Below are 21,699 nucleotides of genomic sequence, written 5' to 3'. Positions count from 1 at the left end.
GGTAAATGACATTATCCTCTGAGAACGATGGAAATTTGCAATTGAACACTTTTAAATTTCACAAGTTTTTACAAGAATAATAGGGGCAACATCCGTTTTATCTTAACAAATACTAGCCCCGCCCACCCGCCCGTATTTTCTTACAGGATATGTCATCTGCCAAAATCAGTCTTATCTTACCAAGTACTAGGCCCGCCCACCCGCCCGCTATTTTCTCAGAGGAAGTATGATTTGCCAAAATAAGACTTATGTTAGCAAGTGCTAGTTCCCCATCCGCCCTTTATTTTCTCAGAGGGTAGTACTTGCTAAGATAAGTCTTATTTTGGCAAATGATATATCCTCTAAGAAAATACGGGTGGGTGGGCGGGGCTAGTACTTGCTTACATAAGTCTTATTTTGGGAAATGACATATCTTCTGAGAATGTTGGGGGCGGGTGGGCGGGTCTAGTACTTGGTAAGATGAGAGTGATTTTGGCAAATGACATATCCTCTAAGAAAATACGGGTGGGTGGGCGGGGCTAGTACCTGCTAACATAAGTCTTATTTTGGCAGATGACATATCCTCTGAGAAAGTAGGGGGCGGGTGGGCGGGTCTAGTACTTGGTAAGATAAGACTAATTTTGGCAAATGATATATCCTCTAAGAAAATACGGGTGGGTGGGCGGGGCTAGTACTTGCTAACGTAAGTCTTATTTTGGTAAATGATATATCCTCTGAGAACCATGGAAATTGGTAATTTAACACCCTTAAATTTCGCAAGTTTTTAGAAGAATAATAGGGGCAACATCAATTTTATTTTAACAAATACTAGCCCCGCCCACCCGCCCGTATTTTTTCCGAGGATATGTCATTTGCCAAAATCAGTCTTCCCGTACCAAGTACTCAGCCCGCCCACCCGCCCTCTATTTTCTCAGAACTATGACGTCTGCCAAAGTCAGTCTTATCAGATTAAGTATTAGCCCCGCCCACCCGCCTCTGATTTCTCAGAGAAAATGTCATTTGCCAAAATAAGACTTATCTTAGCAAGTACTACCTTCTTAGAAAATAAAGGGCGGGTAGGCGAGGGTAGTATTTGCTAACATAAGTCTTATTTTGGCAAATTTAATGACATATTCTCTGAGAAAATAGGGGACAGGTGGGCGGGCCGAGTACTTGATAAGGGAAGGCTGATTTTGGCAATGACATATCCTCTAAGAAAATACGGGTGGGTGGGTGGGTGGGGCTAGTACCTGCGAACATAAGTCTTATTTTGGCAAATGACATATCCTCTGAGAATGTAGAGGGTGGGTGGGCGGGCCTGGTACTTAGTAAGATAAGACTAATTTTGGCAAATGACATATCCTCTAAGAAAATACGGGTGGGTGGGCGGGGCTAGTACTTGCTCAGAAAAGACTGATTTTGGCAAATGACATATCCTCTGAGAAAATAGGGGGCGGGTGGGCGGGGCTAGTACTTGCTCAGATAAGACTGATTTTGCCACTATTAAACTTGTAAAAACTTGTTAAATTTAAAAGTTGTTAAATTGCAAATTTCCATAGTAAGAAATTAAATTCCTAATTCTGATTGGATTTATTTTTAAACAATTCAGTCATTGATTTTTTTGAATCACCCTGTTTAAGCAAATCTAAAAAATATGAATGGATAAAACACAAGTATAGACTGATCATATATTGCATATTTTTGATAATATTTATCTGGTAAAATTTTTGGATGACGTCATCAATTTTTTGGCGGGGATAAGCGAATATATTTTGATGAAATAATTATTATGGTTACCATAAATTTCAAAGCATTGAGTTTGGCGGATTCAAAATTAAATTGAAAAATGTTGTTTCTGGACGTTCCGGGTAAAAATTCAACACGGAGTCATAAACTACATGTGTAGGACTGCGCCGAACTTAATCGTAAAGTCACTGCGGGATTTCTAAAATATCAAAATATTGTAAAGACAAGTTATTTGTAGCAAAATATTTACTTTAAAGTGTATACATACATAAATTTTTTCTCGGAAATCTTAACCATATCTTTGTTGGAATTTTGACAACTACGTAAAAAATTGGAAACTACTTTATCTTACGTGTATTTAATAACCTTGAAAGATGGACCAAGTCATGTTTATATAGCACATTTTTTGTATCACGAAAAAAAAATGTAATATAGTGTCACACTCTAAACAAATATTTTAACTTTTTTTTTCTTCTTTCAAAAAAAAAATAAATAAAACTATACAAACAGACTTCGATTCTTCGTCTTTCAAGGTTTCAACAGTTAGTTTCCTCCATGGCCGACTTTATTTCTTGTCCAGCCTTATGTCCAGTGTTTATTAGGCTTTTAAAAGTCAATCAATGGAATAAGTACCGTTTAAAAACGATAAGTTCGTAATTTTCTTTTCAGAAAAAAACACTTTACAGTCTACAAACAGCTATAAATAAAGCTGCGTTTACATAGGCTTGTAGAATTATTAATAATCTCTGAGAACTTTCATAATAATAATAATAATAATACAGGATAAATTTTTTTAATAAAACGAAGACCTACTTAATTTAGTTCATAAGATTGCGATAACAACCGATAAGTTACCAAAAATTATCTAATCTGATGTTTCCTGGCACAATGAATGATAAATAAATATGCTGCAGTACATGGAAGCATTTGATGGATTACTTTAGAAATTGCACGAATTAATTCAGCACACACTTCATATTCTGTAAAGCCGCCTTGAACTCAAAAAAACTCAGTTATCATCCAAAATCTAAACAAACAAAAATTAATAAAAATCCACAACGTTATCAAAATCACCTGTTTACTTTCTAATAGATACATAATTAAAGTTTTACTTCGCATACAACCCTGAATTAATGTTTTATTCACACTGAGAACTTAACGAGCCTTTAAAAATGTAAATCAGGCTAATCGAGCTAAATTTACTTTCCAAATAAAAATATTTAAAATCCGCCACCAAACCAATTTCGTTTCCTGTGTAGAAATCTTATCATTACATTATCAGATCAATATACAATCCCCACGCAAGGTCGTCGAGTGTGTCGTTACCATAAAAGTTGCTTTCGAGATGTCTTGTCTTTAATAATTTTAAAAGCTCTGCAATCTTCATTGTGGACAATATGTTCAAACTAATTCGAATCTTAAGATTTTTTTACACAATAAAGAGCAAAATTTTCCAAGCACTAAAAGCCGTCCTGTGACTTATCAAATAATAAATAAACGCATTCACTCACTCGACTTGATTGATTGATCACGTCGAATGATTTCAATTCAACAAGATAAAACTCTACAACACTGTATCAAGAGTGTTAATTTATGCTCCCACAATTGTTAAGTTAACAGGTTTCGTGTTAGACGACGAACCTAATAAATATAAATTCCAACAAATTGTGCAGATTTTCGACTTTCGATATGTCAAGGCTATTTAGGTTTCATTTTGCTAGATAACTGTTTAATCTCTCGTTCCAATTTAGCCGAAGTAACCCACATTTTGAAACCCCATTTCGCAAAAGTATTCATTCTCACCACGTCTCCCAAGCTAATTTATACCAGTAATTAATTAATTATGGACAACAGATGATTTTGTGACCTTTAATTCGTCACTTAAATTATTCGAATAGCTAATTTACAGTTAAAGTCAATTAAGTTATATAACAGAATGTATTGGTTTTTTTGGTTGTTAATAAGGGTCACGTTCGCGTGGTTGGTGTTGTCGCGTCTAGGTAATCTCTGGCAGAATGTTGACACAGTGCCAATGCGTCGTCAAGTAAGCTATTTAGTTATTATTGACAAGTAACGCCCGAACTACCTGAACCGGCGGGTTATAATCTCGTGTTTTTCCTTTTTACGACAGGTCTATTTAATGCTCTTTATGGCGTTACAACGGTAAAAACAGATAAACTGATAAGGTGCGTTCTTTTCGATCTATCGAACAAAGACTGCTTGAGTAAACATTTTATCAGACTATTTAGTAACATTATAATTAGGAAAATTACCTTGAGAATTACCATCAAACGGAATCATTACGTCACTTGGCCTTACCTGTAACAAAAACAATCCCACTTGAGAAAAACAGAACACTGCAGACCCCGTCGTCGAAAAAAATTCTACCTTTATGCATCCTGAACGAGCGAAATATTGCAACCGTACACAAATACTGGCGAATACACAGGGAACTGACCGTCCTCTTGTTACGCTATCTTATCTAGCCTGATAACGAACGTGACGTTCACTAAATTATTTTCTCTTCTCGAAAGTCATTAACCTAAAGTGACATTGCGGCGGCTCGGATTTTCGTAAAGATCATAACGCGCAGCGCATTTCCATATTCTTTCACTGACAATAAATCTGGACGGACGAGTGGCCACTTTTGACTGTAGATGCAACGATAATGCGACGTGACTCATAAAGGCGCATTGTGATGGCTACAAAGGAACACAGTACTGATTCATGTGAAGGTTTGAAGACGAATTTTAATGCGGCCTGTGGTGGAATAGGGAAAACCGAGCTGAAATTACGTTGTAACTTACATGCTGTTATCAAGTGATGAGTAAATATGACGTCAAGTGAGCAGAACTGACTTTATCTGCTGTAACTGGCAGGTTAAGGGGAAATACGAACATCTGTAAGTAAATAAACAGTGATAAGGGCGGGGAGTCATAGCCGGGCGGGTTGACTTGGACACGATTTCGTACTTTTTTCCGATTTCGGGGTGACGGTCGCCGGGTTTTTACATTTATCTACGTACACGTGGAAATTTTTCTGATGTTTGGAGAATTCCTGGGTTACCGTGTGGCATTACGGGGAAATTTTAAATTTTCGCTACTATGAAATTATAGCGTAGTCTTCCGGTTCTGAAAAAGTGAATTCATTGTTTCGGAACCAGAACTAAAGCACTAATTACACAAAAATCTTATTTGTATATTTATATCGCATTCAAACAAACAAACAACGTCAACACAATATAACCAAACTTTATGCAACCGGTGGGCTACGATAACGTTTTAAACCAGCCAAACATTAGTTATTTACGCCGCGTACTATAAACGCATTATTACTATCGGAGTGTGAAGTGTCACACGCGTACGATAATAACGCGTTGACCCACGTGCGGCATAGAAAATTTTATCTAAAACGTCCAATGTCCTGAAAGTTCCGTCGTTTAATTCGTTATGATTAAATGATATTATATGGGGGCTTGAAAATCCCCACAATATTAAATATTTGTTTGTATTATTATTTAAGAAAAAAAATGTCTATTAAAATAATACAAATTGTCCGGAGGAATGAATGCGACTGTGTCGATTATTATTTTACTATATATATATTTTTTTTAATTTTATAAAATTTAATAACATTTATTCGGCAAAATTTTGTGATGAGGTCATTAATTTTCTGTAATCAAACCAGGACATTTTGATCCTTGTCCACTTCATTCTACCTGAGTGTTTGGGGATTATGGAAACCCGCAGCAAGGAGGCGGAGCAGTCAAACACCCCTCATTGCTTCCTTTAGTAAATAGTTTGTTATAATTATTTAGTGAATGTTCTAATAAGTTGCATGGACAAAAAAAAAGCAATCAAGATCTCGAGGTTTCACCTAAAAAAGACATTTGGGTCCTCCAAGAAGGATTTATATTTTTAAAAAAGACAATTGGGACCCCCGAGAAGGTTTCACATTAAAAAAAAAAAGACACTTGGGACCCCCGAGAAGGTTTTACGTTAATAAAAAGAAACAATTGGGACCCTCGAGAAGGTTTCACATTCTTAAAAAATACATTTGGCGCCCCCGAGAAGGTTTTACATTTTTAAAAAAGGCACTTGGGACCCCCGAGAAGGTTTCACATTAAAAAAAGACAATTGGGACCCCCGAGAAGGTTTCACATTAAACAAAAAAACAATTGGGACCCCCGAGAAGGTTTCACATGAAAAAAAAACCTTTGGCGCACCCGAGAAGGTTCTACATTTAAAAAAAAAAACAATTGGGACCCTCGAGAAGGTTTCACATTCTTAAAAAATACATTTGGCGCCCCCGAGAAGGTTTTACATTAAAAAAAGACCCCAGGGAAGGTTTCACCTTAAAAAAAAGATACTTGGGACCCCCGAGAAGGTTTCACATTAAAAAAAAAAAAAAACGTTTGGCGCTCCCGAGAAGGTTTTACATAAAAAAAAACAGTTGGGACCCTCGAGAAGGTTTTACATTAAAAAAAAAAGACAATTGGGACCCCCGGGAAGGTTTCCTATTAAAAAAGACACTTGGGACACCCGAGAAGGTTTCACATTAAAAAAAAAAGACAATTGGGACCCCCGAGAAGGTTTCACATTAAAAAAAAGATACTTACTTGGGACCCCCGAGAAGGTTTCACATTTAAAAAAAAAAAACGTTTGGCGCTCCCGAGAAGGTTTTACATTAAAAATAAATAATAGTTTAAAAAACTAAAAAAACACGCTTTTATTGCTAATCGAACTAAAAACTAGAAAATAATTTTTAATGACATAGTTTAATATTACAGTAGTAGAAGATCAAACAATCAATCATAATAAATCACCTCAAATTAAAATTATAATAAAATTTAAGTTATTAACAGAATAATTCAATTCAGAGTAAAAAGCGTGGGGTGCTTGATATTTTAAATATTACAATCATTCTATTGGCAACTATCTATGAGAGGATAGTTATGAACCGCAGTAAAATGCACCCCACGCTTTTTACTCTGAATTGAATTATTCTGTTAATAACTTAAATTTTATTATAATTTTAATTGGAGGTGATTTATTATGATTGATTGTTTGATCTTCTACTACTGTAATATTAAACTCTGTCATTAAAAATTATTTTCTAGTTTTTAGTTCGATTAGCAATAAAAGCGTGTTTTTTTAGTTTTTTAAACTATTATTTATTTTTCATTTTTTAGTCTGCGACAAATTCATAAATTGGGGAATTAATTACTTATTTAGATTTTTCTAGAAAGAACCACTCAGTGGTCTCCGTAGGATCGAGGATCCTGGCGGTCCTAATAAGGATAATGGGAAACTGTTATCAAATTATTGCATTGTCATCGATCCTTGAGACGTGTGCAAAGTTTCAAGATGATCAGACTTTTAGAAACCGATGAAAATTAAGCTCAAAGAGTCCGTTACATACATACATACATACATAGATACATACAACCTAAGCTAATAAAAGCGTGATAAAAACAACAGTTGGGACCCTCGAGAAGGTTTTACATTAAAAAAAAGACAATTGGGACCCCCGGGAAGGTTTCCCATTAAAAAAGACACTTGGGACACCAGAGAAGGTTTCACATTAAAAAAAAAGACAATTGGGACCCCCGAGAAGGTTTCACATTTAAAAAAAAAAAACGTTTGGCGCTCCCGAGAAGGTTTTACATTAAAAAAGACCCCAGGGAAGGTTTCACATTAAAAAAAAGATACTTGGGACCACCGAGAAGGTTTTACATTAAAAAAAAAAACGTTTGGCGCTCCCGAGAAGGTTTTACATTAAAAAAAGACCCCAGGGAAGGTTTCACATTAAAAAAAAGATACTTGGGACCCCCGAGAAGGTTTCACATTAAAAAAAAAAAACGTTTGGCGCTCCCGAGAAGGTTTTACATTAAAAAAAAAAAACAGTTGGGACCCTCGAGGTTTTACAATAAAAAAAAAGAAAATTGGGACCCCCGGGAAGGTTTCCCATTAAAAAAGACACTTGGGACACCCGAGAACGTTTCCCATTAAAAAAAAAGACAATTGGGACCCCCGAGAAGGTTTCACATTAAAAAAAAATCTTTGGCGCCCTCAAGAAGGTTTTACATTAAAAAAAAAACAAATGGGAACCTCGAGAAGGTTTCACATTCTTACAAAATACATTTGGCGCCCCCCAGAAGGTTTTACATTTTTAAAAAAGACGCTTGGGACCCCCGAGAGGGTTTTACATTAAAAAAGACACCTAGGACCCCCGAGAAGGTTTAACATTAAAAAAAAGACGATTGGGACCCCCGAGAAGGTTTCACATTAAAAAAAAACAATTGGGACCCTTGAGAAGGTTTCACATTCTTAAAAAATATATTTGGCACCCCCGAGAAGGTTTTACATTTTTCAAAAAGATGCTTGGGACCCCAAGAAGATTTCACATTAAAAAAAGGCCAAAGGGAAGGTTTCACATTAAAAAGAAAAAAAAAACGTTTGGCGCTCCCGAGAAGGTTTCACATTAAAAAAAAAACAGTTGGGACCCTCGAGAAGGTTTTACAATAAAAAAAAAGACAATTGGGACCCCCGGGAAGGTTTCCCATTAAAAAAGACACTTGGGACACCCGAGAAGGTTTCACATTAAAAAAAAAGACACTTGGGACCCCCGAAAAGGTTTCACATTAAAAAAAAACCTTTGGCGCCCCCGAGAAGGTTTTATATTAAAAAAGACACCTGGGACCCCCGAGAAGGTTTTACATAAAAAAAAAACAATTAGGATCCCCGAGAAGGTTTCACATTCTAAAAAAAAAAGTTTGGGGCCCCCGAGAAGGTTTCACATTAAAAAAAAACCTTTGGCACCCCCGAGGTTTTACATTAAAAAAAAAAACAATTGGCACCCTCGAGAAGGTTTCACATCCTTAAAAAATATATTTAGCGCCCCCGAGAAAGTTTTACATTTTTAAAAGACACTTGGGACCCCAGAGAAGGTTTCACATTAAAAAAAAGACATTTGGAGTGTCCAAGAAGATTTTACATTTTTAAAGAAGACAATTGGGACCCTAGAGAAGTTTTCACATCCTTAAAAAATACATTTGGCACCCAGACAAGGTTTTAGGTTCTCAAAAAAGACAGGGGATATGTAATTTACCGAAATAAGTGTTATCTTAGCCAGTACTAGCCCCGCCCACCCGCCCACTTTTTTCTCAGAACATATCTCATATGCCAAAATCAGTCTTATCTTACCAAATACTAGCCCCGCCCACCCACCCTCTCTTTTCTTAGAGGATATGTCATCTGCCAAAATCAGTCTTAACTTATCAAGTACTAGCCCCGCCCACCCGCCCCTTATTTTCTCAGAGTATATGTCATTTGCCAAAATCAGTCTTATCTTACCAAATACTAGCCCCGCCCGCCCACCCTCTCTTTTCTTAGAGGTAATGTCATCTGCCAAACTCACTCTTATCTTACCAAGTACTAGCCCCGCCCACCCACCCCCTATTTTCTCAAACGATATGCCGTTTGCCAAAATCAGACTTATGTTAGCAAGTACTAGCCCGGCCCACCCGCTCTTTATTTTGTCATAGGATAGTACTTGCCAGTACTTGCTAAGATAAGTCTTATTTCAGAAAATGACATACCCTCCGAGAAAATAGGGGCGGGTGGGCGGGGCTAATACTTGCTACGGTAAAACTTATTTTGGCAAATGACATATCCTCTCCACCCACCCTTATTTTCTCAGAAGATATATCATTTGCCAAAATCAGTTTTATCTTATCAGCTATTAGCCCCGCCCACCCGCCCTCTATTTTCTTAGAAGATATGTCATCTGCCAAAATCAGTCTTAACTTACCAAGTACTAGCCCCGCCCACCCTCCCCCTATTTTCTCAAAGGATATGTCACTGATTGAATGTTTATTTTTTAATAAGTCAGTCATTAATTTTTTTGAATCAGTCTGTTTAAGGAAAACTAAAAAATATGAATGCAGTGATATATTTTACCATGTTTTTCTTAATATAATAGCCATCCTGTCACAACAAGAAACTTAAAACATGGTTAAAATAGTAAATTTTTGCAAAAATCAATATTTCCTTACATAAATTTTCCATTTTAAACATGTTTTAAGTTTCACGTTGTGAAAACAAGTCTACACATATTAAAACAAAAAGGCATAACGTAGGCCCGCCCACCCACCCTGTCTCAATTGTGATGATTTTTTTATTCGCTGTGAACCAAGGGGGCGGAGCTTAACTGCAAAGTTCTTATTTCTGTACAAGGAATTAAAAACATGTTTTTGAGTATCGTGTTCATCAAAGAATACTATGTACATTAAAAAAAAGGCAAAATATAAACCCCGCCCACCCACCCCAACTCGTTTGTGATGACTTTTTTATTCTTACAAACTTAAAACTTGTTTAAAATGGTAAATTTTTGTAGGAAAATATGGATTTTTCAATTAGGCTCCGCCCCTAGGTCTGCCCATGAATAAAAACTTCATTACGATTTAGATCGGGGCTTGATATTTGGCTTAATTTTTTTCCTAATATACATTGTATTCTTTGAATAATAGGATACTCAAAAACATGTTTTTAATTTCTCGTATAAAAATAAGGATTTTGCAGTTAAGCTCCGCACCCTCGGCTCACGACCAATAAAAAAACATCATCAGAATCGAGATAGGGTGGGTGGGTGGGGCATATATTTTACCATGTTTTTCTTAATATCATAGCCATCTTGTCACAACAAGAAACTTAAATCATGGTTAAAATAGTAAATTTTTGCAAAAATCAATCCTTACATAAATTTTCCATTTTAAACATGTTTTAAGTTTCACGTTGTGAAAACAAGTCTACACATATTAAAACAAAAAGGCATAACGTAGGCCCGCCCACCCACCCTGTCTCAATTGTGATGACTTTTTTTATTCGTAGTGAGCCAAGGGGGCGGAGCTTAACTGCAAAATTCTTATTTCTTTACAAGGAATTAAAAACATGTTTTTGAGTATTTATCGTGTTAATCAAAGAATACTATCACAAATGTAGACTGATCATATATTATAATATTTATGACGTCATCATTATAACCGAATATATATTTTGATTAAAAAATTTATTATGATTACTATACATTTAAAACATATGCAAGATTTCAAAGCATTCAATTTGGCAGATTCAAAATTAAATTGGAAAGTGTAATTTTGATTTTTGTCCAAAAAATCGGGTAAAAACTCAACACGGAGTCATAAACTACATGTATAGGACTATACTATTTTATATAATTTAAAACTAGTTTATATATTATTCTCAAAAAAAAAAACAAATTGCAGTTAGAACTCCACATATTGATATTAAATATTTTTTTAGCGAATCCAGAAATTTCCTTAAAGCATAAACTTAAATCGCGACCTCTGTAAATACAGAATTGTCGAGCTAGTTTACGACCCGCCCCAACCACCTATGATTTGGCATGACCGCTCGACCGAATAAGAATCCGCTTCTTTGTTGCCCGATACATCCACGCTTTCTTTCAACTCCGCCAAATAAAAGTGCAGGAAATTTACAGCCTGCCTACCTGAATTTTTCAAGATACTTTGTACCGAGTTTGCCTCTTTTATTATACTTCGGTCGTTCATTCTCCTCAGTAAATAAAATGAGAGGTTTGTATCGAGAGGTTTGTTTTCCTCGCGAACAACCCTCGGGGATGATTGGAGTTAATTGCAGCATTTAGGGCGCTAAGTATTTTTGATTGTGAGTCGCGAGCTCGCAAACACTTGTTTCTTGTCGCACAATTGCCAAAAACGGTCCTACGAGCCGGATTTCGGGGCGTTCGCGGGAGGCGCGCCACTGGCGAGAAATGAGCCCGTTTCCTTGCAAAGTACGCACCAGTTGCACCGGAGTGTCCGAATTAGCGCCGGGAGCTTCCTACGCTCGTTATCACCTGCGGGGTGATAACAGCGTCTCCAAGCCGGCTGGATATCGCGAATTTTGAATGTTATCAGTAAGTCTATCGAGTTGGTTTCCTGTGACAGCGAGCAACAATCGCAGCGGATGTTCCAAATTGTTCATTATAAGTCTGATAAAGACCTCGAACTATAAATACAGTACGATCATGAAAAAAGCACATAATTAATTCGGAGAGGCCGTTTGGACGGCGTCCAAGCCCGCACAACAACCAGAACGGCGATTTTCGGGAAATTACGGCTTGGTACAGAATGTAACAAAGCCCAAATGACGATCCAAGTTTTTCTTCGAGATCAATAAATGTATATATTGCGCGTCTGATCACACCCTTGTATAAGCCGAAGCTCCCCTACCAGACTATTGAACCCTACGCGACATATGTGTTTACATATGACATAAAGTTCGGTTCAGGTTTTAAGACGCTCTCGAGATAAGGACTAAATAAACCTCGGATGGGATAATCAGCTCTAAACGCCGCTTCAGCGACAACACTAACAAAAACAATTCAAAAAATTAAAAAACAGCGTCCTCTTCAGGCACACGAGATGCCTATTGCACTGAGTAAACTTTCTAAAACCACTACTCGAACAAGCTTCTATTTTAAGCAACTATAAAGCGTGCCACTGAGAATATTTTTATCGCAGCTTGCACACACACACCGTGTTTTGAACCCTTCATCCGTCATTAAAACAATTTTCTCCCAAGCCTGTCACATCTTTATCGCATTTCAACCGATATCTCTCCAAGAATGTTTACAATGCATTTGTAAACACCACTACAATCACACCACACAATTGCAACAGCGCCCGCAAACCGCAGCATTTTTTCATTTTTCCAACAACACCGAAAACGTGTCCGCAACACCGACGCTTCGAATCTGCATATCCCGTTGGTCTCGCTCGGTCACGTGGTATGCTGCAGAACGGAACTGATAGAGGTCAGTGTAATTATTCGGTCGCCGCTAACGGGGTTCCTCATCCGAGTAAGTACCTCTTGATTCCCGTTCCGAAAAGTAAGTTTCGCGTCTTTTAGCTACCCCTGGCTCCCCTAGCACAGGTGTGCGGTGCGTGTGAACCGCGCTCAGGTGACCCTATAGAGTCCTCCAACCCTCTCCGTTTATGCAAAATTGTTGATCAGTCCGAGGGGTCGCTCGACGTGAATGTTCACGAGCTGACCCAGTGGCCGCTTGTAAACACTGATAAGGTGATAAGCGAGGTATTTTTGCTCGATTTGGAAGCGGATTTGAGCGAGTTTGTGGAGAAGGAATGGGGGGCAGTGGCGGGGCAGGTTGGCTGCTGGAGGGGAGTATTAAATATAACGCACGTGGTATACACATATATTAAAAAAATAAAAACAATAAATACATGAACAATCTAATTCAATAGAGATCAATGACACTCAAGCAGATGACACACCCACGACGGACAAACAGACAGAAAGATAACAAATACACGGACGAAAATAAGAGGAATAGAGAAGCAGACAAAAAGAACGGGGGATAGATAAATAGACCTAAAGAATGGGAACGGAGAGACAGACCGACGGATAGATCGACAGACAAACAGACAGACAAGCGGCCGACCTACAGAGGGTCTGTAGAGACAAGGATTCTATACAGCGTGTTCAAAAAATCCTTTTCGAATATAGAAGTTTAATTTTTTTTCAAAATGTCACCATATTTTAATTCACTACTTTGTGTTAAGTATCTGAAATTTTGATGCATCTTATCTTTTTTTATATTTCTTCATTTCATGACATTTTTTCATTTTATAATATTACAAAAAAATATTTAGAATGAATCTAAAGACAATGGCTACATTTTCACGTTTTTTGATCTATCTATCTAAATCGATATTTTGTTTTTGTAAGGGAACGCCAAATTGACATCAAGAATTTTTCAATGATTTTCATTGAATTAGACTTGTGAATTTAAATATGTATCCTTGAATTGGCGCCATTTTTTTAATATTCTGTAGACAAACAGAAAGGCTACACACCAAGATACAGAAAAATCATAGACAGAATGGCCATAATCAGAAGGGCCATAAATAGATAAAAGAGCTATAGACAGACAAAAGGGTCATAGACAGACAAAAAGTCATAGACAAAGAGATCATACAGACACAGAGAAAGGCCATAGACAAAGAGATCATATAGATAGACAGATGGAAGGGCCAGAAACAGATAGGTAGAAGCGCCATAGATAGACAGACAGAAGGGCAATAGAAAACTAGATAAACAGAGAGAAAAGCCATAGGTAATTAGACAGACACACAGAAGAACTATAGACAAATAGGCAGGCAGAAGGGCCACAGACCAACAGACAGAAGGGCCATAAACAGACAGAAAGGCCATAGATAACTAGATAGACATACAGAAGGGTCATAGACAGACAGAAGGGACATAGACAGACAGGCAGAAAGGTCATAGATAGATAGATAGAAAGGACATAGACAGACAAAAGGACCATAACGGACAGACACAAAGGCCATGGGGACACAGGCAGAAAGGCCATAGACAGACAGAAGGGCCCTAGATAACTAGATAGACAAACAAGAGGGCCACAGACAGACAAACAGAGGAGAGATCGTAAACAGAAAGACAGAAGGGCCATAGATAGACAGACAGAAGGGACAGAACGGCCAGACACAGACAGAAAGAAGGGACAGAACGACGACCAGAAACAGACATAAGAGCCATATAAAGAGAGAAGGAAAATAGATAGACAGAAGGAGGGGCCATAGACAGACAGAGGGGCCATAGACAAAGGGATCATATAGACAGACATACAGAAGTATCATAGACAGATAGATAGATAGACAGAAGGGCCCTAGACACAGACAGAAGGGTCGTAGACAGATAGGTAAACTGAAGGGCCACATACAGAAAGACCATAAACAGACAGACGAAAGGGCCATAGAGAGGCAGACAGAAAGGCCATAGATAACTTGATAGACAGATAGAAGGGTTATAGACAGATAGGCAGACAGAAGGGCTGCAGACAGACAGAAGGACCATAAACATACCGACGGAAGGGCCAGAAACAGAAAGGCAGAGGGCAATAGATAAGCAGACAGAAAGGCCATAGGTAACTAGATAGACAGATAGAAGGACTGTAGACAAATATGCAGACAGAAAGAAGACCGACAGACAGACAGACAGACAGACAGACAGACAGACAGACAGACAGACAGACAGACAGACAGACAGACAGACAGACAGACAGCCAGACAGAAGGGCCATAGATATGACAGAAAGGCCATAGACAGACAGAAGGAGCATAAACGGACAGACAGAAGGGCCATAGAGAGACAGACAGAAAGGCTATAGACAGACAGAAGGGTCATAAACAGATAGGCAGACAGAAGGGCTAAAGACAGACAGACAGACAGAAGGACCATAAACATGTAGAGGGAAGGGTTCGAATCAGAAAGACAGAAGCGCCATAGATAGACAAAAAGGTCATAGACAGACAAAAGGACCATGAGCAGATAGACAAAAGGGCCAGAAACAGAACGATAGAAGGGTCACATACAGACAGAATGACCATAGACAGACAGAGGGAAAGCCAACATACAAACAAATCTGCCATAGACAGACAGACAGAAGGGTCATAAACAAACAGACAGACAGACAGACAGACAGACAGACAGACAGACAGACAAACAGAAGGGACAGAATGGCCAGAAACAGACATATTGAAGGGCCACATATAGAGAGAAGGAAAATCGACAAAGGAAATGGCCATATTCAGATAGGTCGACAGGAGGGCCATAGAGACAGACAGACAGAAGGACCATAAACAGACAGACGGAAGGGCCAGTAACAGAAAGACGGAAGGGTCATAGAAACACAGACAGAAGGGCCATAGATAGACAGAGAGAAGGGCTACAGATAGACAGAGAGAAGGGCAATAGATAACTACATAGACCGACGGAAAGATAGGTCACTAGATAGACAGACAGAAGTGCCATAGACAAATACGCAGACAAAAGGGCCACAGACAAACAAACAAACAGAAGGGCCATAGAAAACTAGATAAACAGACAGAAGGGCCATAGATATACAAACATTCCATAGACAGGCAGAAGGACCATAAACAGGCAGAAGAGCCATAGAGACAGACAGAAAGGCCATGGACACACAGAAGGGTCATAAACAGATAGGCAGACAGAAGGGCTAAAAACAGACAGACAGAAGGACCATAAATAGGCAGAGGGAAGGGTTCGAATCAGAAAGACAGAAAGGTCATAGACAGACAAAAGGACCATAAACAGATAGACAAAAGGGCCAGAAACAGAAAGATAGAAGGGCCACATACAGACAGAATGACCATAGACAGACAGAGAGAAAGCCAACATACAAACAAATCTGCCATAGACAGACAGAGAGAAAAGTCATAAACAAACAGACAGACAGACAGACAGACAAACAGAAGGGACAGAACGGCCAGAAACAGACATATTGAAGGGCCACATATGTAGAGAAGGGAAATCGACAAAGGAAATGGCCATATTCAAATAGGTCGACAGGAGGGCCATAGACAGACATACAGAAGGACCATAAACAGACAGACGGAAGGGCCAGAAACAGAAAGACAGAAGATCCAGAAACAGAAAGACGGAAGGGTCATAGAAAGACAGACAGAAAGGCCATAGATAGACAGAGAGAAGGGCCACAGATAGACAGAGAGAAGGGCTATAGATAACTAGATAGACCGACAGAAGTGCCATAGACAAATACGCAGACAAAAGGGCCACAGACAAACAAACCGACAGAAGGGCCATAGAAAACTAGATAAACAGACAGATGGACCATAGATATACAAACATTCCATAGACAGGCAGAAGAGCCATAGACAGACAGAGAAGAGCCACATACAGACAAATGTTGCATAAACAGACAGACAGAAGGGACAGGACGGCCAGAAACAGACCAACAGAAGGGCCATAGACAGACAGAGAGGGCATAAACAGATAGGCAGACAGGAGGGCCATAAACAGACAGACAGAAGGGCCATAGACAAAGGGATGATATAGACAAACAAAGGATCATAGATAGATAGATAAATAGGTAGACAGAATAGTCGTAGATAGATAGGCAGGCAGACAGAAATACCATAAACAGACAGACGAAAGGGCCATAGAGAGGCAGATAGAGAGGCCATAGATAACTTGATAGACAGACAGAAGGGTTATAGACAGATAGGCAGACAGAAGGACCATAAACAGACAGACCGAAGGGCCAGAAAACGGAAAACAGAAGGGTCACAGATAGACAAACAGAAGGGCAATAAATAACTAGATAGACAAACAAAAAGGCCATAGGTAACTAGACAGACAGACAGAAGAACTATAGACAAATAGGCAGGTAGAAGGACCATCAACGGACAGACAAAAGGGCCATAGAGACACATACAGAAAGGCCATAGATGACTAAATAGAGAGACAGAAGGGTCATAAACAGATAGGCAGACAGAAGGGCCAAACACAGACAGACAGAAGGCCAAAAACAGACAGACAGAAGGGCCAAAGACAGACAGACAGAGAGAGAGAGAGAGAGACCAAGGACCATAACCAGGCAAACGGAATGGCCCGAAACAGAAAGACAGAAGGGCCATAAATAGACAGAAGGGCCAAAAATAGATAGAAGGGCCATAGATACACATAAACAGATAGTCAAAAGGGCCAGAAATAGAAATATAGGAGGGCTACATACAGACAAATGTGCCAAGGACGGACAGACAGAAAGGACAGAACGGCCAGAAACAGACAGATTGAAGGGCCACATACAGAGAGAAGGAAAACTGACAGACAACGGGAAGGGCCATAATCAGATAGGCAAACAGGAGGGCCACAGACAGACAGACAGAAAGGGCAGAAACAGAAAGACAGAAGGGTCACAGATAGACAAACAGAAGGGTCATAGATAGACAGACAGAAAGGCAATAGATAAATAGATAGACCGACAGAAAGGTTATAGATCACTAGATAGACAGATAGAAGTGCCGTAGACAAATAGGCAGACAAAAGGGCCACAGACAAACAAACAGACAGACAGAAGGGCCATACACAAACCGAAGGGCCACAAGCAGATCGACAGTAGGGATAAAAGGGCCATACAGGCAGACGGACGGAAAAACCATGATTGATTGATAAACAGAAAAAAGTAGTTTTAATTAAATTTTTTCTTCGGAGTCTTGGACCGATTTATTTCGCAATTATTCACCAATACAAAGTTTTCTCAACGTTTCGGCATAACATGTTTCCTTCCTCAGGAGATCCGCGGGACACTTGCTTAACGTTTAAGTTACAAAATTAATGGGTTCTTACCCCTAGGATAATTTAAACTTGATCAACATTGCAAATTAAAAATTACAAATAAAACTTGACTGTAGAACTAGTTCACTAAATTAAAATTCTAAACTTGTTTCTAAATTTCTAGGCGGCGGAAGACGAATAACGGCGGATCTCCAATTTCCTGTCAATGTAAATGTCATTTAGAGACATCAACTTGATAAAACTAAAAATGAAATTCCCTAGAGATTTAATTTCGTTTACAAATGTTATTCAAAATTTTTTTTAGGTTATAATAACGAAAACTTTACACAATAAATAAATCTTTCCAACACCCCGAAGAAGAATTCTGTTTAAAACACAATTACAAACAAAAGCAAATAAAGGAGTGGGGTAGACAGACATGCAGACGGAAGGCAGCCAACCGACCAACCAATAAAACTGATTTGTCGCCAGAACGCGAATAATCAACAAAACCGTGAGTTTACACCCAATAAAAATTTTATTGCTTAGTAAAATCATAATCAGTAACACAATAAAATGTACAACCGAAACATGATCATGAAACAAGAATTATCCACGTCCTATTTATAAAAACTGATTGAAATATTTGTAATCGAATTCACATTTAGTTGCAACTAAGCACGGATCTGGAAATCTGATTGATTAAATTTCATCACACGATCAGTTAATCGCCTGATTAACTTTGCCTTTTATAAATCGGTTTTAATGTTTTCGAAAAGCGGCAGCACGTCATTAATTTCGTTCGCGTATTTAATTTAGCCTAGTTTACAGTGGAAGTTACACATTGTCCGCTGGAGGGGGAGAGTCTTTGCAAGTTTTATCGCATGCGATGTTCGAAGATTATTTGTAAACAGCATAATTCAGTCGATAAGAATGTAGTGCCTGACTAATGTGTGTGTAAGCTATTGTTTTAATTTCGTCAAGTTGGCACCGTTCCAAGGCAATAATGTCAGGCAGAAGTTCAACTTTCATGCAGAACAAATTAGTGGGTTTTCTCCTCTTTAAATATTCAGAAAGTTCTCAACGAAATTGAAGATTTTTCTCTGTTATGTCTTCCTCGTTTTTGCTCTTTTTACATTATAAATAAAGAGAGGCGCCGATTTGATTAATCGTAATCGGCACGTCGCTCGAAAAGTTTAGGGTTCGGAGCTGGCTGTGGAGTGATGGGTTTGTCGGATTAAAGTTGAATTAAGTGTACAAAAATTGGTACAAGGACGAATCGCGCTTTCAACGATTTTTTTAACTATAAGATATGTAGTGTTTATTTTTGGAGAGAAATGACGCACGTTTGTTTGGATGACAAAAGTTTCAAACGACTATGGGAAACCAACTAGGAACAACAAAGGACCGAAATACTTACACGGTTATAATTTTGTTTGTGTATTTAATTGGATTTAGTTTAATTTGACGACGCGTAACTTACAACAAGATTCAAATAATTACTATAATTAAGTTAACAACTTAACAGTGCAGTAGTGACAACAGTTATTAAAATGGAAACTACATGTACCAGGAGGGTGGTTTAATCATTTCGTTAGTAATAAAATTTTATGGGGGTGCAAATTCTTCGGGTGTGCATTAACCCATCTGGTGGTCACCACACTTCTTCAAAGAACTTTTCCTCTGCGAATAAGTGCACGTTTCGCAACCGCCGCTTTATACCTATCCTGCAAATTGTACTCGATTTGCCTTTGTGTTCAAAGCGCTTCATTCTTATGCCCGTATTTTAGAAACTATTATTCTCACAGGAAACTCTGCCCCATCGCTCGATTGTGAAACTCTCGTCACTACTTTTATTGTACGTACGCACAACAAATTATTAGCTCGACATTTTTACTTTCTTTTGGAGTATCGTTATTATGAAAGTTTGACGACAGTATGGAATGTTGTGCATTTAAGCGCATCCGGAGAGCGACGATCTGATCTATCACGTTAATAGACGACGAAATTTACTTCTGGTGTTTAATTGCATAGGTTGAAGCACCTTTTAATGTCGTTTATAAATGCGCAATTAAGGCTACGATATCGTTTAGCACGTTAGCGGTACTCGTTTTAATTGTGGCTACCGGTTGTCAAAATGCGTGAAAATGTGGCCACCGGTTGTCACTGTGATTTTTGACAATTTCCGGGGGTTATTTACGAATGTCCGTCGGAGTCAAACTTTCCGCTCCCTCGTCCTTGTTTGGGCGCGATGTTTTTATCATTTAAATACAAAGTTAAGTCAAGGTGAACCGAAAATCGCACGAGCTAACAAAAACTGCAAATTAAAATCGAGCGAAATTTAAACAAACACTTGTCTCTTTCACTCGTCCACTTAGCGCTCGTTCTGCAAATGAGCACGCGAAAAATCCCGCATGACGCAAAAGCGTTGAATTTTCCGGCGAAAAGTTAATATTTTCCCGTCCGGAGCGCGGCATTAAAGAAATCAGTTTTCGAATAGAATGTAAACGACCTTGTTATCTGTAATCGACATATCGAATCGCGTTTCACACACACATACACAAAGAAATACATATTTGCTTACGCAACAAAAGTGAGCAGAATAAAGACAAGTAACGTTGGGCTACTTATAGATGGATTATGAGGTCACTCGTGTCCGGATTGTTTGTTTAAATAGCGAAACTCCTACCGTTCTGGGCGAAAAGGCCGCGTAATCGTGCGAAAAAAATATGTGAAAGTCAAAGAAAAAACGACGAAAGTATACCTTGGCTCTCCGAGCGGTAATCCAGGTTAAGGGTCGGTCAATCGGCCACTAATTGCGATTACAGAAAAGGCATGTTCACACACAAAAAAAACGGAAAACAAAAATCGAAAAAAACTCGCTGGCGCGCCACTACATGAAAAAATGTCAAGGTGCTCGCGGATTTCTAAAGAGGTTGACACATAAAAAGTTGGACGCACTGAACGTATGACGGATAGCGAAGTCCCACCTTCGAGAACTTGGGTACTACTGCCTTGCGCGCACCATTCCAATGGCTTTCGAGCCGCTGGGGAACGCAATTTTGATAGCGGCCCGCGCGCCAACGCGATTTCCCCTATGCGCTAGCGCGCGAATCGCTCGAACTTTATTTCCGCGCGGACGACGTGTGGTGGAAGACAAGTTTGAGCACTAATTTCTGGGCACGTGGACGTCACTGAAGGCTCTTTCGCATCCTCGAATCAATCTTTTACTCCTTTTCAACAGTATTAAGTGGAAAACTCGCCGTTTGAGACAGATTTTTAGACAGATTATTATGTTTTATGCGACGGGTGGATTTCGCCCCATCGATCGCGACGCCTATGCTTAATTGTTGCTTCCGATAGTGTGGGACGGATATCGGGTGTGCGGTTACGTCACGCGCCGTAAGGAGATGTGTGAGCGTCTAATTAACTCGTTGCGTTTTTATAGCCGCAACGTTGATTCTTTTCATTCATGGTGCGCCGGCCGCCGGAGCGGCGAAAGCGGCCCTTACGGAAACCTGGACATACGTATTTACGGAGCGGGATTTGCATAACAAATCGCGATAAAGCGGCGGCGTGACGGCAATCGGAGTAAATACACACAAGATGGTTTAATGGCGGGGGCCGAAACTTTCCGCCGACTGACAATAAAACTTGAATAACTTCAAAACAACTTCATCACGAGTGGATTTTAAGTAATCAATATGGGAGTTAAATCCGCTAGCTTTGTTTTGCTTGGCGAGGGGCTCGCACTAGACTCTAATTCCTTTTTCGTTGGGAGTGCACCTTCTCCG

The 21,699-nt window shown here is 39.0% G+C and overlaps 1 protein-coding gene across 8 annotated transcripts in view; it reads right to left on the bottom strand.

Moving 5' to 3' along the window:
• Positions 1-20,904, bottom strand: part of LOC135140882 (uncharacterized) — a 60,668-nt gene extending 39,764 nt beyond the window's left edge. Inside the window, exons 1-3 of one of the 8 annotated variants that reach the window (XM_064071617.1) lie at positions 20,670-20,904; positions 4,533-4,625; positions 3,999-4,044 (exon numbers count right to left, since the gene is read on the bottom strand). In XM_064071617.1, coding sequence (XP_063927687.1) covers positions 3,999-4,026 — 28 coding nt within the window. In that variant the 5' untranslated portion in view covers positions 4,027-4,044; positions 4,533-4,625; positions 20,670-20,904. Of the gene's footprint in view, positions 1-3,998; positions 4,444-4,532; positions 4,626-20,669 lie in introns of those variants that run through there. The other 7 variants (XM_064071621.1, XM_064071615.1, XM_064071616.1 and 4 more) reach the window with 7 other exon arrangements.
• Positions 20,905-21,699: the final 795 nt, after the last annotated feature.

Source organism: Zophobas morio, unplaced genomic scaffold, assembly GCF_036711695.1.
Source record: "Zophobas morio isolate AGI-343-1 ecotype UQ-CSIRO unplaced genomic scaffold, CSIRO_AGI_Zmor_V1 ptg000041l, whole genome shotgun sequence".
Lineage (NCBI taxonomy): Eukaryota > Metazoa > Arthropoda > Insecta > Coleoptera > Tenebrionidae > Zophobas > Zophobas morio.
The sequence above is the reverse complement of the archived record's forward strand: the minus strand, read 5'-3'. Positions and strand labels throughout refer to the sequence as shown.